Source organism: Carassius auratus, chromosome 37, assembly GCF_003368295.1.
Source record: "Carassius auratus strain Wakin chromosome 37, ASM336829v1, whole genome shotgun sequence".
In the NCBI taxonomy this organism is placed as follows: Eukaryota; Metazoa; Chordata; class Actinopteri; order Cypriniformes; family Cyprinidae; genus Carassius; species Carassius auratus.
In genome coordinates, this window is record NC_039279.1 from 2,390,705 (window position 1) to 2,409,722 (window position 19,018).

Sequence of the window (19,018 nt, forward strand, 5' to 3'; positions counted from 1 at the left end):
CCTGTAATGCAGCGTGTAATGCGTGTGTGATCTCGTGACAGTAACCAGGGTGATCAGAATCATCTAGTCATTGTTACACTTTTAGGAAGTGCATTGCATTAAAACACAAAATATTATGCATTTAAAACTGGTTATATTTATTTATGCAAAGATACAATGCACTATCGTGTTTATTATGAATATCTAAAGCATCGTAGATAAAGGTGTTCGTGCAGATTGTACAGTACGTCATCAATCACGAGGACCGTGTCCTGGTCGCTCATCGGTCAGTGATCGGTCAGTGTGGCTCTCACGCTGCAGAGTTACTGTGAGGTCAAAGGTCAACCGAAGCCTTCCCCATCACAGGCTGATGTCAGTGAGCTGCATGATGTCTCAGATGACTGTCACTGGACCAGACAGAGCGACATCAGATCTGATTAACCCTTGCTGCTCTCAGCTACAGTGAACCACCTGAGGTCTGATGTTTGCAGCGAGCGTCTCGTCGCAGATCAACAGGAAAGACAGGCTCATGTACAGTGGGCGGCTGAACTACAGAAAATCAACTGAATTCAGAGGAAACAGGTTTGTTCTCTGACGTCACTGGAAGGAGATCCTAATGATGTGTTACTCTGCCCTCTAACACACATCCTGCACAGACACACTGAGATCAGCTGCTCTCCAACAGCAGCACTGCATGCTGGGAGACTCAGATGATTCAGCCAATCACAGCTCAGCGTTGTAGATGTGTAAACACTCTATATGAATCTTTTACGTGAAGATTATATGACCGGAGGAAGGGGCGGGACTTACAGAGGGTTCAGATGTTCTGATTGGGGGAGGAGCTCTGGGGAGGTCATGTGACTGGATAGAGTGTGACGTCACATCATCATCATTTTGGCTGACTGAAAACAATTGTACACTAACCTTAGAAAATATAACCTGTGGTAACTGTGGTTTATATCTGTTTCTTTAGTTTTTGTAATTCTTGGATTTGATCCAACTCTTGATTTGTTGTTACTTGTTGAAAACTGACTATTTGTGTCATTTTTTGATTATATTTTGTTCTCAGTGTAAGAACCTGCTGCAGCGCCACCTACTGCTCACACACCACTCATGGAGGACATTAATGCAGCTCCATTACTATTCCATACTATTAGCCTTCCGATACACACAGACTCACACACACACACATACACACTATCTCTCTCTCACTCACTCTCACACACACACACACACTCTGTGTGAGAGAGCGAGAGTGTGTGTATGTGTGTGTGTGTGTGTGTGTGTGTTTAATTACACTGACTCCAAGCTTTTGTTCTAATGCATGTATAATGTCACAAAAGCTTTTTATTTCAGATAAATGCTGATCTTTGGATCTTTTTATTCATCAAATAATCCTGATTTACTCATCTGTGTTCAACACTGATAATAATCAGAAATGTTTCTTGAGCAGTAAATCATCATATTATTCTGATTTCTGAAGATCATGTGACACTGAAGACTGGAGGAATGATGCTGAAAATACAGCGGAGCATCACAGAAATACATTACACTTTAACACAGATTCACACAGAAAACAGATGTTTACATTAGAATAATATTTCACTGTTTTTGCTGCTCTTGCAAATACAGGTTTGGTGAGCAGAAGACTTCTTGCATAAAAACCTTAAAAATCTTTTGACTGCTAGTATATATTTGTATGTAATAGAGGTTTGTTAAATCTAGGGTATGTGAAGTCATTTTAAGATAAATAAGATTCTGTGCTAATAACATCCTGAAATCAGAACATTAGACCTGCTGGTGAAGAAGTGACCGGTCAGGAACAAAAGGGAGAGATGGAGATATTGAGAAAATGAAGAAAAGGGAAAGTGAACCTTTAATTATTTTCACGGCCCCAGAGTGAGGTTCTAGATCTTTCTATGTTGTACCTTTTGGGGTACAGCAGCTTGACACTGTAGCATTTCTCTTAAAAGGACATCTGTACCTTTTTACCCCAATATGTAAGCCTACAATTTAGTACGTTAAGGGTATGAATTACTGCTCTACTAATAGGCCCCTTTTTTCCTGTGTGGCCTGGATGAGTGTGTGTGTGTGTGTGTGTGTGTGTGTGTGTGTGTGTGTGTGTGTGTGTGTGTGTGTGTGCAGTACCATCACGCACCAGCAGGTGGAGCCGCAGACAAACATACAGACAATAGACAATAAATTTAAAAATAATTATAACAATATAGTAATAAATATAGAGAAAAAGAAAATACAGTGTATATATATATATATATATATATATATATATATATATATATATATATATATATATATATATATATATTTGTGTTTTTTTTTTTTTTTTTTTTTTTTTGTCACATATCATGTAAAGATACAGCAGAAATGGAGAGAGTAATTCAGCCAGTGGATGTGTACTTCAGATTTTGGCTAATGTAGTGTGTCTACAGAAAGTGTGCATACTATGAACAGTATGGAGTATGGTAGTATGGTACCATATCAAATCTATTCGATCTGTTGTGTAAGACTCTTGTCAGTACATGGCCAAATTCATATCTTATTATAGGTCGTTATTATTATGCAACGCAATGAAAGTGTCCTGCAATATTTAATGAATAACTTTATTTTGTAAATCGCTTGCTAGTTCTCACCTCCTCTGTTTCTCCAGATCTGTCCTCATCTCTCTCAGCTATCATACACTGCTGACGCGACTGCGCACGCGCGGCACACTGGCCACAGGGGCTTCTGGGAAATGAAGTCCAGCTGCTAAATGTTGGAAATGCACATAGATGCTGCTATCCAAAAATAAAATAAAATACACAAGGACGTTTTTCGTATGTTTTCGATTATAATGATGATGATAATAATACTACTAATAATAATATTTCAATTCATAACTCTGCCCAAACTACATTTGAATTAGCATTGAAAATGTATGTTTCAAGCACTGTAAATTGCTTTACTGTCTGCCAAATGAATAAATGATTACTAATTTTAGACAATATCTGGCCAAAATTTTATCAGGGGAGACGAATGACTAGTGTTGCATCACACTTTCAGTCTGTTCCCACACGCAGTCACTTCAGATTAATCAATTACAGTCGCAATAAAACCAATACAGTATTAGGATGTTTCACGTTGATGCTGAAAGTGATTACCATTCAAAGCGCTGAAGCCGGTTGCGTCATGACGTAGCGTGACGTGTATGCGTGCACTTGATAATCCGTCTAGACGAGGCAGTGTGAGACACGCGGGAGGAGCAGAACCGATCCGCACGGACCCGCAGCAGGTAAAACACAACACAACACACACACACACACACACACACACACACACACACACACACACACACATATAAACCCGCAGACAGACAGACATACGGGTCAGACAGAGACACCGCGCGGTTATTAATAATGCAGTGAGGGCTGATGAATATTCATAAACACGAGTATGTTAATGAGGCGCAGCAGTGAGGAAGATGATGAGGGTTAGACTGATGAAGGTGAAGATGCAGATTCATGAAGGATTCGCTGGGAGTTTAATCAGCGATATTCACCAACGTCATGTTAATATTATTTTCATGTATTTAAATTGTTACTTTATTGGTAAATTCTCTTGACTGCTGTATAACTGTATTCATAAAAAAATGTGTGTGTGTGTGCGTGCGTTTATGTCTGTGTCTGTGTGTGTGTGTGTGTGTGTATGTATGTGTCTGTGTGTGTGTCTGTGAGACTGTGAGTGAGTGTGTGTGTGTGTGTGTGTGTGTGTGTGTGAGAGAGAGAGAGAGTGAGTCTTTATTTAACCCTTGGCAGGTCATGCAGTGGGCGTGTCGAGGGCAGTTAGTTTTTAGCCAATCACTGCTTTAGGCTAAATTTGATATGTCATGTGATCATGTGTCTCTATAAATAAGTGACTGTTAGTGGAAAGATTCTAAGGAACCGGTGTAATAATTGATGGCTGTGAGACTGATCTGATATCAGCAGGTGTCTGTGATCTGTCAGGATGAGGATGAGGATGATGAAGATGATGAGGATGAGCTCTGCGGCTCATTGTGAGCGTCTGAATGAGAAACACAGGCCGGTCTGCTGGTTTCTGTCTGTTCATCAGTTTCTTTCATGAGCTGGTGATCCCGAGCACAGCTCTCTTCATCTGTGTTCATTATTATATAGTTATGCATTTATACAGTCATCAAGAAAAATACTGTCACATTTTTCAGCATTGCTGATTCACAATCGTTTTACTTCAATAATATTGGAAGCAGATGATTAAAAGTGATTTTCCTCATAAGGAATTAAATTAGATGGTAAAAAGTGTCTCCATATGAACAGCGTTGATAACTAATAGAGTGATGTCACTTCATGAATTATTCATAAAACATCAGAAACTTGAATCCAGAAATTGAATCCATTTTGTAAATCTTTTAGTAAATGTTATTTCTTTGATGAAATCCTACAGTTTTATTTACATTTACATTTATTCATTTAGCAGACGCTTTTATCCAAAGCGACTTACAGATGAAGACAGTGGAAGCGATCAAAAACAACAAAAGAGCAATGATATATAAGTGCTATAACAAGTCTCAGTTAGGTTAACACAGTACACGTAGCATGAGATTTTAACTAATATAATAAATAAAAAGAATAGAGCAAGCTAGTTAGAGGTCTTTACACGTACACACACAGATACATATACATATTTATTAATCTAATACAATATCGGTCTAACTTGAACAAATTATGACACAAATATATTGCACAGTTCTTAAGTTATAATAACAATAATAATACATTTTATCAAATCATTATTTCATAGCAGCTGCCGTTACCCTGGTAACCCTGTAAACAAAGCAGCTTGTAAACAAGTATGTGTTAAGCATGTAAACCTACAGGAAGGTGCAGTCATGCAACAAACTAAATCTGTGAGAAGTCTTCAGAGTATTTGAACTAAAGATGTGAGTGAAGTCTAAATGATGTATGTCGTGTGAACAGTCATGAACAGCATGAAGAGTCTGATGAGAGGCGTGCCGCCCGTCCTGAGCCGTGCAGTGCATTCTGGGACACGCACGTCCTCCGCGGCGTCCAGAGCCAAACCAGCGGAGCGTCAGCTGACACCAGAAGAGGTTTACGCTCGAGAGGATCGATACGGCGCTCACAACTATCACCCGCTGCCCGTGGCCCTGGAGCGAGGAGAAGGTAGGCCACGCACTGAACTCTGGGAAGCATCCTCATCCACAGCTCGGACCGCTTTTCTCTCAGACTATGAGTTTGTGTCACAAAGCAGACTTTTCTCATGATTCTGAATTACAAGATATAAACTCAGAATTCAGAGGAAGGTCAGAATTATGAGAATATATGAGATTTGACTTGTTTCCTCACACTTGTGTAAAGACTCGGTGCGTGTGTGTGTGTGTGTGTGTGTTGCAGGGGTTCACGTGTGGGACGTGGAGGGCCGCAGGTACTTTGACTTCCTGAGTGCGTACAGCGCTGTAAACCAGGGTCACTGTCACCCCAAGATCATCGCGGCGCTCACGGCGCAGGCCTCGCGGCTCACGCTCACCTCCAGAGCCTTCTACAACGACGTGCTGGGCGTCTACGAGCAGTACATCACACGCCTGTTCGGATACGATAAAGTGCTGCCCATGAACACAGGTACAGCGGTCAGCACACCGCACACGACTGACCCGACGGTCAGAACAGTGCTCTGATGCTGCTCTTGTGTGTTGAAGGTGTGGAGGGCGGAGAGACGGCCTGTAAACTGGCCCGTAAGTGGGCGTACACGGTCAAGGGCGTCCCGAAATATGAGGCGAAGATCGTGTTTGCAGGTAAGACAGCAGCTCACCGTCAGGAACGATGAGGTTTATTTACAGGAGTTTGATATCATTCAGAAGTCTCTCGTCTGCTCGTCTCCCTTAGCGGGGAATTTCTGGGGTCGCACGATGGCTGCCATCTCCAGCTCGACGGACCCCAGCAGCTTCGAGGGGTTCGGACCCTTCATGCCCGGCTTCGAGCTGATCCCGTACAACGACATCACTGCGCTCCAGGTACTGTGTTCAGATCTGTGTTCATGAGCTCCGTCTGCAGCGCCTCGCAGAAGAAATAAACACTAAACATTAGCACTGTCCGAACGCAAAATACAGTAACAGAAATATTACAGTAGTAACAGTGTTTCTTCTTTTATTTACTAATAGCAATAACCATAAATAAGATATTCAGTAAGTCATTAATGATCTTTGTTAGTATAGTAGTACTGTATGAAAATTATAATTGTGATATAATAATAATAAATATGAACCTGTATCTTAAATGCTTAGTTCACCCCAAAATGAAAATGAAAATCAAAGTGTTAGTTAGGAAGGAAATCTGACAGTGTTCTGTCATCAGACATATCTTCATTTGTGTTCTGAAGATGAACAAAAGTCTTCTGGGTGTGGACCGACACGAGGCGGAGTAGTTAATGACTCGGCTGTTATTTTCTGTTGAAATAATCCTGTAACCAGCTCAACTAGTTTCCTCCCGATCATCTGTGTGTGTGTGTGTGTGTGTGTGTGTGTGTGTGTGCGCAGAAAGCACTTCAGGATCCAAACGTGGCTGCGTTCATGGTGGAGCCGATCCAGGGAGAAGCAGGTGTGATCGTTCCTGACCCTGGTTACCTCACCAAAGTCCGGGAGTTATGTACCAAACATAATGTGAGCAAACACACACACACACACTCTCTCTCTCTCACACACACTCATGTTTGTTTTTGTGTAAAGTGTGTTCATCCCATAGGTGTAATGGTTTTTATTCTGTAGAAACTGTATATTCTATGTCCCTTCACCAACCCTACACCTAACCCTAACCCTCACAGGAAACTTTGTGCATTTTTACTTTCATTTTAAAAAAAAGTAAATTCTGTGTGTGCGCGCGTCAGGTTCTGTTCATTGCTGATGAGGTGCAGACCGGTCTGGCCCGCACTGGACGGCGTCTGGCTGTGGACCACGAGGCGGTGAGACCAGATCTGGTGATTTTGGGTAAAGCTCTGTCAGGAGGAGTGTATCCGGTGAGTCACACACACACACACACACTCTATCACACACACACACACACACGTGCGTTCGCTGATGATCTGTGTGTGTCAGGTCTCTGCTGTTCTGTGTGATGATGAGGTGATGCTGACCATCAAACCTGGAGAACACGGATCCACGTATGGAGGAAACCCTCTGGCCTGCCGCGTCGCCATCGCTGCTCTGGAGGTGTGTGTGAGTGTGTGTGTGTGTGTGTGTGTGTGTGTGTATGTGTGTGTGCTCACGCTCTGGTTCTCCTCAGGTTCTGGAGGAGGAGGGTCTGGCTCAGAATGCGGATCTGATGGGTCAGATTCTTCGCTCTGAGCTCAGGAAGCTTCCGCTGGAGATCGTGAGCGGCGTCCGTGGGAAAGGCCTCCTGAACGCCATCATCATCAAAGAGACCAAAGGTCAGAACCAGAACCACCACAAAACCAGCAGCATTCAGACCAGTCTACAGCTTCAGATCCACATCAGTGTTTCCTCAGGTTCATCTCCACGGCTGCAGTCTTAAAGGAACACTGCACTGTTTTTCACCTAGAGATTTCAAATCCATTCACCGATCTCTGTGTCTAGCGGTAGCACTTTTAGCTTAGCTTAGCATAGATCATTGAATCTCATTAGACCATTAGCATCTTAAAACAATTTAAAACTTGCCTCTTCTGTAGTAACATTGTGTTCTAAGACCGACAGAAAATTAAAAGTTGTGATTTTCTCGGCTGATATTGCTAGAAACTATCCTCTCAGTCTGGTGTAATAATGGAGGAGCTCTCCTGCCGTAGCATGAGTTCAGCAGACGCAGGGATGTTGTTCTCAGGCGCTGCGTAGTGGAGCTGGAAAATGAGCCTGTTTTCAGAAATAGTGTAGTGTTCCTTTAAGTGTAGTAAGGGCTGGGCAGCAGCTGAACACTTGGAGTCGCTCGTCCGGTTAAACAGAGTGATGTTTGATGTGAAGGACGAGCGCTGATGATCTGAGGAACATGAGCGACTAAAAACATCAGCTGTGAGAGATTCAGTCCACGATGTTGTTTGAGCAGGTCACTGTGATCATCGTATGTTTATAATGGAGATCTGTGTTTCTGTGCAGGTGTGTGATCTGGTGTGTGTGTGTGTGTGTGTGTGATAATCCGTTTCTAATCCTCTGATCTCACACAGACTATGATGCCTGGAGGGTGTGTCTTCGTCTCCGTGACAACGGTCTGTTGGCCAAGCCCACTCACGGTGACATCATCAGGCTAGCCCCGCCCCTCATTATAAAGGAGGATGAGGTCAGAGAGTGTGTGGACATCATCAGCAGGACCATCCTGTCCTTCTAAACCACTGGAATCCTCTTCATCTTCATCATCGGGGTGGTGTTCACCTCTAATTCTTCAGATTTTAGCCTGTTTGTGTTGTTCTGGTGTATTTCTCATGAGCTGTTACAGATCCGCTCGACGCTCATGGAGACTTTTAGTGCTTTCAGAGTTACGCTTGTTTAGTCTTTATCATTCTCAGCTGAGCTTGAGATTCTGGAATAGTAGTTTCTCTCTGGATGAAGGTCTGTTTTAGTTCTGATGAAGTGTCATAAAGGTTTCTGAAGGCCAACGCTGTGACGTTTACAGTTTCTTTCCTCCAGAGGAAGATGAACGAAGGTCACTGTCACAGTGTTTCAGACATGTTTAAAAACTTGAAGAGGAGTTTTTCTTCCAGTGACGAGAGAAGAGTGCACTTTAACCGCAGTCAAACTGAATTATTCAGTGTCACGTTCTGCTGCACTTATTAATGATTATAATTAACAATGCTTGATATTAATGAGGAATGAAACTTTGTGAAAACAGCATGTCAGAAAGAGAGTGTGTGTAGGAGCGAAGAGTGTTTGTGTTTGCTGTGGAACGGATGAAGTGTGTGTTCACACATCACACGAGGTTTTATTTCTGTTCTTAAATAAACCTTCAGTCAGCTGAGAGACTCTGTGTTTGGTTTACGTCCGATTTAATGAGTTTGAGGTGTTTTTGGTTATGCAGCACATTTTCATTATTTATCATTGATTTAAAATGGTTTCTGTCCACATCAAACCAAAGCATCATCCTCCAGGAAGTGACATCATTTTGGAGGGAAATCAACAGCACAAACATCAGTAAGTTCTGTGGATCTGCTGAATTCTGAGATGTTTTGTGTTCTTCAGTTTGATTTGAAAAGAGCTGCGACTCGGCGTCGAGGAGTAAATGAAGATCTTTATTCTGTTTCTGTGTCGTGTGAATAATCGAGTGATAGTGAATGAATCTGTAGGGTCTGATCTCAACCACAGCAGATTTCAGGAAGCTTTACTAACTATCCAGGAGCAGGTAATCCACTTCACTTCAGATCCTGATCCAGTTTCACACTGCAGCAGATGAATAAATCCGGATTACAGCACTACACATCAAACACTAAATAACTACAGCTAGAACAGAACGGGCTTATTTTAATGTGTATCTGAAGAGACAGAAACAATATAACACATTAATTTCACTTTCTTTAAATCAGAAATAAATAAATACAAGCATTGTTAGATGCTGTGTTAGACTGATTCCTCTCTGATGGTGTAATCTATAATTAAATACAGTCATGACGGCTGAAATTAAATATAATTTTGGTTGATATTGACCATGTTTGGGGGGTTATTTTCTTGGGGCCCTTTTTTACTGAAAGATTAAACAGATGTCCTGCTTCTGTCTGTGCAACAGTTAAACAAATCAGATGCAAAATGTAAATGTCTGCATACACCGCATGATATATGTTGTGTCCTTCCGGGATCAGGAGTTTTTCTGGATCAAAGGAATCCCAACCCTTCCACAAGGTTTAGAGCATCAGCACATGCTGAAGGTTTGATGCAGATCCAGACTAGATCACAAAACCTTTTCAAGATTTGTTCCAGATTTCTTCTGAATAACTGTCTCTGAAGGAGAAACCGGATCAGGATCTGGAGCTGAGAAGATCCCGGAGACCTGTAAACACTAGGAGTCATGCTGAACTAGCACACAGCTGCTGATTACTCATGAAGCAAGGATTGATTGATCGATATATTTGATGTTCTGCAGGTTTATTCCTGTAACTGAGTGTGTTTTGATGTAACAGATAGTTTAGCTGCTTCTGTAGCTGTGTTTCCATCAGAATGTGAACCCACTGTAGCCACAGGATGTTTGTCTCTGAACAGGAAATCATGTGACTGACTAGAGGAAGTAAAATGAGCTCAGTTTCTGGCGGATGCACTGGAACATTCTGGACCTCGAGGTTCTGCTTCATTACATCAAACACAGAGAGTACGATTAATCAATCTCACAACATACAGCACGTCTGTAAACTGTAAAGGAGTGTGAAAACTGATCCGTGTCATCATTTCAGAAGTGAAGGCTTGTCTAACAGAAGGTCAAAGGTCACATGACATTCTACCCGTCTCTTTTGTCATACAGAATCTAGAGTTTATTCTCTGTTCTGGTTCTGAAATCATCTGAATTAAAGTTCACGGTGAATCTGTGTGTGGACAGTATTTCCACTGCATTAGTTGTGTTCCAGCCTCAGAGTCCATCATCTTTACACAAACTTGGATGTAAATCATGGCTAATTGGTGCAGATATCTACTTCTGTTAAGAAATCGTGTCTGATTTTACTTAAATTCAAGATTAAATTAATTTAAATGGTTGCAAAACAGCTTTACAGAAAATTAAGTTTTTGTCAATGTATCTAGTAGTAGTTTATCAGTGGTGACTGTCAGTTTATGTGCATATAGAAGAGATGTAATCAAACAGACGAGGAACACTATTAACAGCATTATTATATGATGAAATCAAACGTATAGCAAAATCTGGTAGATATATCACACTGAAACTTCCTGATTCTGCTGATCTCAGATAGGCTGGTGTGTTTTATAATGTGATTTATGATATAATCGTTAGGATAGAGATATAAACAGACTGATCAGTGTTCATAAGGAAGGAGGTCAGTGGTATTTTAGTCGTGTTATATTAAGTCTGATTTGATAAATCACTTCTGTGTTATACAACATCATCAGTTTTTCTATTAAGTCCATGCCGTGTCCATAATTTTTCATATTGTTGTGTATAAGCATTTAATGGTAAGGTTAGTAAATAGTACTGTGTGAAGGTTACATTTACTGACATAAAATGACAGAAAGATTTATTCTGGTTCACGTGCTGTTATTATAGTCGTGCGCTGTGGCCCCGCCCCCTCTGAGAGTTGAGCGATGAGCGCGCGGCAGCGGGGACGCGCACAGCTGATCGTCTCCGAGGAGGAAAGTTTCTCTATCTTCGGATTATGACGGTGAGTGATGGATCGATCGATCGACTGATTGATTTATTGATTGATTGAAGGGTACGTGAGCTGGTATTGATTCTGTGCCTGAAGTTGATGTGAAATACAGTAAATCAGCGGTTTATCAGCAGAAATTAATCTGTTATTTGTTCATTTGAAATCCGAGTTCGATCCGATCAAATCATAAAGTTTAACTTCTTGAAATCATCTTGAATTTATTTAAATCATCATAAAATACTAAATGAATATATGGTCCACCAATAAGCATGTGCTGCTTCTTCCCTGAGAAGTGATGCAGTGTTTAGTGACTCCAGGGCTTTATTTCTGAGTGATTTCAGTATGTTTCTTGTCCTTGTGCTAAATTGTTAAAGAACTATTGAAGATTTCTGAGGCTGAATCTGTCAAATGTCAAAAGCACCCTCTGGAGTGAACAATATAACTTGCGTCTTATCCTCATTCAATTAAAAAAAAAATACTGCCATGGAGGCTTTCATTTCCTCAAGGCAACACAAAAGGGTCACTGTAGAATGTGGATAATTTTGTTTCAATGGCAGATATAATTATGTATCATCTGCATAACAGTGAAACTAAATATAACCCTTCCTGAAAATGAATCCTAGTGGAAGTATATATAAAGAAAATAGAATAGGCCCCAGAATGGAGCCCTGGGGGACCCCACGTGAGAAACACACAGAACACGCAGAAGGCAAACAAAAAAGCTTCTACCAGACAAATATGATCGAAACCAATCCAACACATAACCTTAATGCGGACACAATGCTCCACACGAGAGATCGAGATGTTATGGTCACCCGAGTCAGAGGCAAGAAGCAGATCATTACAAACTTTCAGTAGGTCTGTCTCTGTTCTGTGTAGGGTTTTAAAACCATACTCACCAGTTAGATCAGAAGCAGAGCAGATGTTTATCATTTAATACTTCATTTCTTTGTAAAGCACCTTTCATTTCGAGACTAAAGCTGTTCTGGAAATGTCAGATCATCAGGGTTGCATGTTTTCTAGAGGACGTCAGTCTGATGGTATGTGTCTGTGGTTCATACGCTGCTTTAATAACACATGCAGAGTCTCTGTTGAGTCCAGCGGAGCGAAGGGTGAAATCCTGATTCATGGTCTGGTGTCTTTTCTTCTCTTTTACTGCTCTTTTCTGATTGATTCTGTACCAGCTGTGATGAAACTCCTTCTTACCATGATTTACCATCTTTACACTTCGTGCGCCTCGTGCAGAAGAGCAGGAAAGTCAATGCCGTGAGATCTGGTCATGTTCGACTCTTCTGTGCTTCAGTATCTCTGGCTGATATCTGTGCTGCTGTGATGAAGACGTGAATCTGAATCCTGTGAATCTTCAGATGAATGGTGTTGAGTTCGGTGTGAATCGTCGCTTCATCACAGACGCTTGGGTCGATGTTTTCTGTCTGTGTTTGTTAGTATGAAGTATGAGCTTCATCATCATCATCATCTTCAGTGCGGCTGCTGAATAAACCATCAGCAGTGACGAGAGCCGTTTAACCCTCATCAATAGTTCATGAGCTCTTCACGTCTGTTTCAGCTGTGTACAGTAGAACTGAATTCACTCTGGGATCCGCATCACTTCCTGTTCCTGTTGAAATCTCTGGTCATTTCCTGTTGGATTTCCATGTAAACAGACATTCAGAGCAGCCAGATACAGATGTATAATGTGTGTGTGTGTGTATGTGTGTGAGTGTGTGTGTGTGTGTGTGTGTGTGCGTGAAGCGTCTCTGTCTGGAGTTAGGGACTCGTACAGGATCAGGATCTGAATTAAAGTTCTGGATCTGTTTCTGTTGCAGGATCTGTTTCTGATATCATGATGGTGAATCTGGTTGTGTATGGTTTATGAAACTGCTTTACTGTGCTTCTGTTCCTCTGTGGAGTATCAGTCTGGTGTCACTGACAGAGTCTCTGTGGTTCTCAGTTCAGTTCCTGTGACGTGTTCCAGATCTCGAGGTTCTGTTTCTGTCATGATCAGTGAGTTTGAGTTCAGCGCTGTCCACCTGAAGGTAAACACATGCTCATAAAAATAGATATTTCATAATAAGTTAATGCATTTCTTTTTATAGTGAAATTGTAGTAGTTATATTTGAGTTTCCTCACTTGTAAGAGTTAAACCCTCAAGCTTTTATTGTGTCAGAACACACTGTGTTAGATGTGATGATGTTTGTTAATGTGTGTGCAGAAGGTTGATCATGAAACACAGCGCAGGTCTGCATCATGCATCTGGTGCTCGAAAGTCTGCGGCTTCATCCTCCTCCTCGTCTTCATCACGGCGTCTTACATGCTGTCCTGCAAGAGGAAGACTCTGCTCTTCGATCCATATCTGATGGAGGAGGACCTGAGTGAAGACGCCCTCAGAGACGTGGTGCAGAGCATCTCAGCTAAAGTGGAGTTCAGAGCCAGACGTGTTCCTGACGTCAGCGAGCTGATCATCCTCGAGGAACATGTGAGTTCAGCGTCTCCAGCTACAGACAGCATTAAGATGATTTTAACTCAAATACATAGTTTATAATCTATAACACTTCCTCCAGTGAAGAAGTCTCTCACATCAAAATCCAGACACGTATTAGTTTAGAGCTGTTTAAACACTGCTTGATCTGGACACTTTTTCACTGGAGGAAGTGTTTTTATAGATTATGGAATATTTCTAATATTTCTATTATGATTAGTGTAGTATTTAAGGTTAAGATGCAGAAAAGGATTTAAATTCCAATGCAAAGAGGCAAATTAGAGTTTTTATGTGGTCGGAAAAAAAGTATTTTTATTTGTAAACTCTCTTTAATTAATAGACATATATCTGTTAGTTGAGTTTCTCGAAATGCTATTGCAGGTCAGACCTGCTTACTTATTGTTAAGATTTGCATTTGAATAAATATTTAGACATGATTAAACACTAGATTTTTTATGTGAAATTCAAAAAGTGAATAGCTGGCCAATCAGAGGCGTTCAGATGAGTCATCGCTGAAACACCGGAGTGTTGTTGTTGAGAGAGCGTTGACTGAATTCTGCTCTCTCTTGAATTCTCTCCTCATGCACAACAATAGAATCTGTTTTGACGAGTGTATTATGTGTTTCTGAGTCGGAGTGACGTCTCTTCTGTGTCTGCAGATGTTCTCTGTGGCTCCGAAGCGCTTTCTGCCGGACGTTAAGAACCCCTGCTGGTTCCAGGAGCTGCGTGGAGACGTGAGCGTGGATCCGTACGGGTCAAACCTGTTCGGACGCTCCTTCAGACCCATACAGCACATCTTTGAGCAGCTGAGCGTCTCCTTCAGACAGCTGGTAACACGGCATGATGGGAAACTGCAGCGGCTGCGCTGTCTGCCCTACTTCTACATCATCGGTCAGCCCAAGTGTGGCACGACGGACCTGTACGAGCGCCTGAGGCTTCACCCGGACGTCCAGCTCACACAGCCCAAAGAGCCACACTGGTGGAGCAGGAAGAGGCTCGGTGCGCTTCCTGTGTGTCTCACGCGTCATCTCACTGTCATTACACTAAAGAAACAGACCAGAACTGGGTCTAAACCAGTGAAAACAAGAAGCGTCTGAACTGAAACACACAGATAAAGTCGCCCTGAGAGTGATTCACTCCCATAATGCAATTAATTTATAATTATGAAAAGAGATATTTATACCAGGTCTAGAAAATATTTCCAGATCCAATCTAACATTGACACAGATTTATAAATGTCTGTATACTGACACTGTATCAACAAGATGCATTGTGGGTAAAGTATATATAACTGTCCAGTGCTCAGTGTTCTTTGTCTTGGTGTCTGCTTAAGTGTGTTTTATGTTGTCCTGTTGATGCTCATAAATGTGCTGGATGTGTGTGTGTGTGTGTGTGTGCAGGAGTCTTTCAATACGGTGGACGTCCTCACACACGTTTCCCGCTGGACCATTATCTGGACCTGTTTGACCCGGTGACCCTTCAGATACAGCAAAGCCTTCTGGGAAACTCCAGCAGCAACATCATCACTGGTACTGTCCTCACGCCTGCGCCTCACAGAATAACACACTTTACAGTAATTAGATGTATTCATGTCTGGGCTGACTCTTAATTTATCAGTCATTTAATCAGTTACTTAAAAAATGAATAACATGCAGTGGTTGCATCTAGTGTTTTAATACTAACGATTAATATACAGTGTAATACAGTGTGTGTGGAGCGCGTACACACTGTTCTGAAGGAAAAGTTCGGTCCTAGATGGAAAAAACTCATCATCCTCTCTGAATAGCATCATTAAAGCATGGCTTCATTTCCATGTTAAATGTGTGTGTGTGTGTGTGTTTGATTGACAGGTGAGGCCAGCGCTTCCACTATGTGGGACAACAACGCCTGGCTGTATCTCCATGGCAACAGCAGAGGGGCGGAGCCTCCGGCACTCGTCCAGGACTTCATTCACGCGCTGCAGCCGGACGCACGATTCATCGCCATCCTCAGAGACCCCGTGGAGAGGTCAGAGGTCACCACACGCCCTTAACCCTAACTAAAACCACAGAACATTTACGTAAAAAATATAAAAACCTTAATATTTACTTCATCTGGTCAACATTTTTAAGTACTAAAATAACTAAACTAAAATATATCTAGACATTGTGTGTGTGTGTGTGTGCGTGTGTGTGTGTGTGTGTGTGTGCGTATGTGTGTGTGTGTGTGTGTGTGCGCGTGTGTGTGTGTGTGTGTGTGTGTGTGTGTGTGTGTGTGTGTGTGTGTGTGTGCGCGTGTGGTGTTTCTCTTCAGGCTGTATTCAGATTATTTGTACTTCGGCACGAGTGATAAATCAGCGCTGGACTTCCATCAGAAGGTGTGTGAGTCTCTGTGGATGTTCGAGGACTGTCTGCGCGACGCTGGGCTCAGAGTGTGTGTGTACAACAACACACTGAACAACGCCATGAGCGTGAGTGACCTCTGACCTCTGTGTTCAGCAGGGCCACCGATCTCTTCATTTACATATATTACAGGTTGGAAACATAAATAAAAACAACAATAAAGATGAACAATAAACACAAATACTTTGACTTTCTGACACCACTGGAGACACCAGCTCTGTTCTGATTGGTTGATTATGTCACATTTTCACTGTGTGTGTGTGTGTGTGTGTGTGTGTGCAGGTGCGTCTGCAGGTGGGCCTGTATGTGGTGTTCTTCTGGACTGGCTGTCAGTGTTCAGCCGTGATCAGCTCTTAGTTTTGCGTTTGGAGGATCACGCTTTAAACCCGGAGCTCAGCATGAGCAGGATCTTCCACTTCCTGCGCTTAGGTCAGTCCTGATGACCAGTCCAGTCCTGTTCATGTTCATGCTGTGAGCAGCAGGGGGCGCCAGAGCCCCATCATCATCATCATCATCATCATCATCATCATCATCTGAGTAGTGCTGTTATGTAGAACATGCAGATCACAATATGTCATGTGTATTTAGAAAATAACTAAAGAGACAATACATATGAATCAAATATGATCTTGGTAACACTTTATATAATGCATTATGAAAGTAGTTTTAATGCATTAATTGCTCCTTGTAATGCACTTTATAATTCATCATATGATCTCATGAATAATTATCACCACAGTTATTGTACTTATATATATATATATATTATATATATACTCATATATTCATTGTTACACCTTTGGAACGTATGATGCATTTAAACACATGACAAAATATTAGAATGCATTTTAACTTTACAGTTATTTCTGAAAACACAGAATGCATTGCTTTATTTGAAGAGTGTTGGAGATGTGTCTGACTGTGATCTGTGTGGATCAACTCTTGCAGGAGCGCTGTCTGATCAGAAACAGAGACAGATCAGCAAGCGTCCCGCGTCAAACACCAGACGTGCGTCCGACAGAGACCTCGGGCCGATGCGTGCGGACACACGAGAGCTGCTCTCACTGTTCTACTCTCCGTTCAATCAGAGACTGGCCCAGGTTCTGCAGGACGAGTCCTTCACGTGGGACGCTCACTCTGAACACGCCTGACCCGTGACAGAGGAACACACAGAGTCTTTAGTGTTTGAATCACTGACACCTGCTCAGATCCGTCCAGATTCAACTTCCTGCCATCATTATGATCTGTGACACTAACGAGACTAGATTAAACACTGCTGGTACAGCAGACGTGGAAGAATCCGGCTTTTATGTGTACTTTTAAATGGATAGTTCACCCAAAAAACACTAAAGAAGATATTGTGGAAAAACTGGAAACTGAATAACTTTGGACCGTGTTGACTTTGACTGTATGGATGAAAACACAACAGTATTTAATGAGTTCACAGTAAAGAGTAAAGGATGTGTGCAGTGCTGGGAGTAACACATTACACGTGACGCAAGTTACATCATCAGATTACGTTTTTCAAGTTAATAGTAAAGTAGCGCATTTTTCATTTACAAGAAAATATCTGAGTACTTTTTCAAAAAAATAATGCCAGTTACTTTGTTTTCCATTTATTGACTGATAAGTCAAATGCTAAACTTGCTACAAACATGTTAACGACATGCTAACATGCAAATCATTTTATAAACATGCTAAATGTGTTAAAACATTCTGGCTGTGTTCTAATTCATGCTTTAAACATGCTATCTATCATCTGACAATATAAATCTATCTTATCTATTTTTATGGCAGACTGTATTCCCTTCAAAACATTCAAACTTTAAGCTTCAAAACTAATTCTCTCCTCATAAACAACAAAGTGCAGATGTGCGTGGATTCATAGTAAGCATCAGAGATGCATTCATAATCATCACACAGTGTAGACAGCTTCACTGATTATAACGCGAGTGTTGGAGTGTGTTCCAAACCAAGGGCACTTCAGAGTGAAAACAATCATGACCCATACTGAGGGGTCATTACACACCGAAGAGCTCGAAACTGGCCACTTCAGAGGGCACTACTGGATGAAGGATTTCTAAGGGTACAACTGACGGACACTTCAGGCTCCCATGATCCTTTGCGCAGATTCTTTTCACGTGATGATGATGCAGAAGGGCACTTCAAGAAACAGTAGTTTGGTCCCCTACACCCTTCAGCCCTTCGAAGCTCTCACTGCGGAGGGTACACCCTTTGAAGGGAGTAATGCACAGGGATGAGCTCCTCTGAGTGAACGCAGGGTGTGTGTGTGTGTGTGTGTGTGTGTGTGTGTGTGTGTGTGTGAGAGAGAGCTTGTTCTTGTTCAGGGTTTGATGGGAAACTCCTGGATCCTGCATCAGTCTCCCAGTGGGAATATCTCAGTGTAACGGTGTGTGAGAACCGCTCCTGGGTTTTTATCAAAAATCATAAATGCTTTCTAAAGGTTTCTCCTGTTTGATGGCTCTAGCAGCTCAGGAAGCTCAATATCACAAACAAAGAGGCTTCTGGGTAATGTGCTGGTTCTGAAATGTGTTCTTTTGGCTCGACAGCGATGGGTTTGGTGTTTTCAGGACCAGCAGACTCTGAGATCTGATCCAAAACATTCCTCCAACATTACAATGCATTTCCTGTTTGGTTAGATTTTGGGAACTAAGCTGTTATCAAAGGTTTCAATCGAAAAGTGATTGATTATTTGTTTGAGATCTATGTTTGTCCATCATTTGTACTTCCATGATTAGAAATCTTTAGTTTGAGTCACAAGATGGCGCCAGTTCATTGATGTGAGAAGAGAATTCAGCCCCATTTATTTCTATAGTGCTTTATACAACACAGA

At 41.8% G+C, this 19,018-nt stretch overlaps 1 protein-coding gene and 1 pseudogene across 1 annotated transcript; both read left to right on the forward strand.

The window, feature by feature from the left end:
• Window positions 1-3,164: 3,164 nt before the first annotated feature.
• Window positions 3,165-8,969, forward strand: LOC113055884 (ornithine aminotransferase, mitochondrial-like). The gene is made up of 10 exons (XM_026222263.1): window positions 3,165-3,268; window positions 4,968-5,171; window positions 5,403-5,627; window positions 5,705-5,800; window positions 5,892-6,019; window positions 6,542-6,664; window positions 6,889-7,017; window positions 7,097-7,210; window positions 7,284-7,428; window positions 8,173-8,969. The coding sequence occupies exons 2-10, from the start codon at window positions 4,970-4,972 to the stop codon at window positions 8,331-8,333; spliced, it is 1,323 nt and encodes a 440-aa protein (XP_026078048.1). The 5' UTR covers window positions 3,165-3,268; window positions 4,968-4,969; the 3' UTR covers window positions 8,334-8,969.
• A 2,296-nt stretch (window positions 8,970-11,265) lies between these two features.
• Window positions 11,266-17,878, forward strand: LOC113055882 (carbohydrate sulfotransferase 15-like; annotated as a pseudogene).
• Window positions 17,879-19,018: the final 1,140 nt, after the last annotated feature.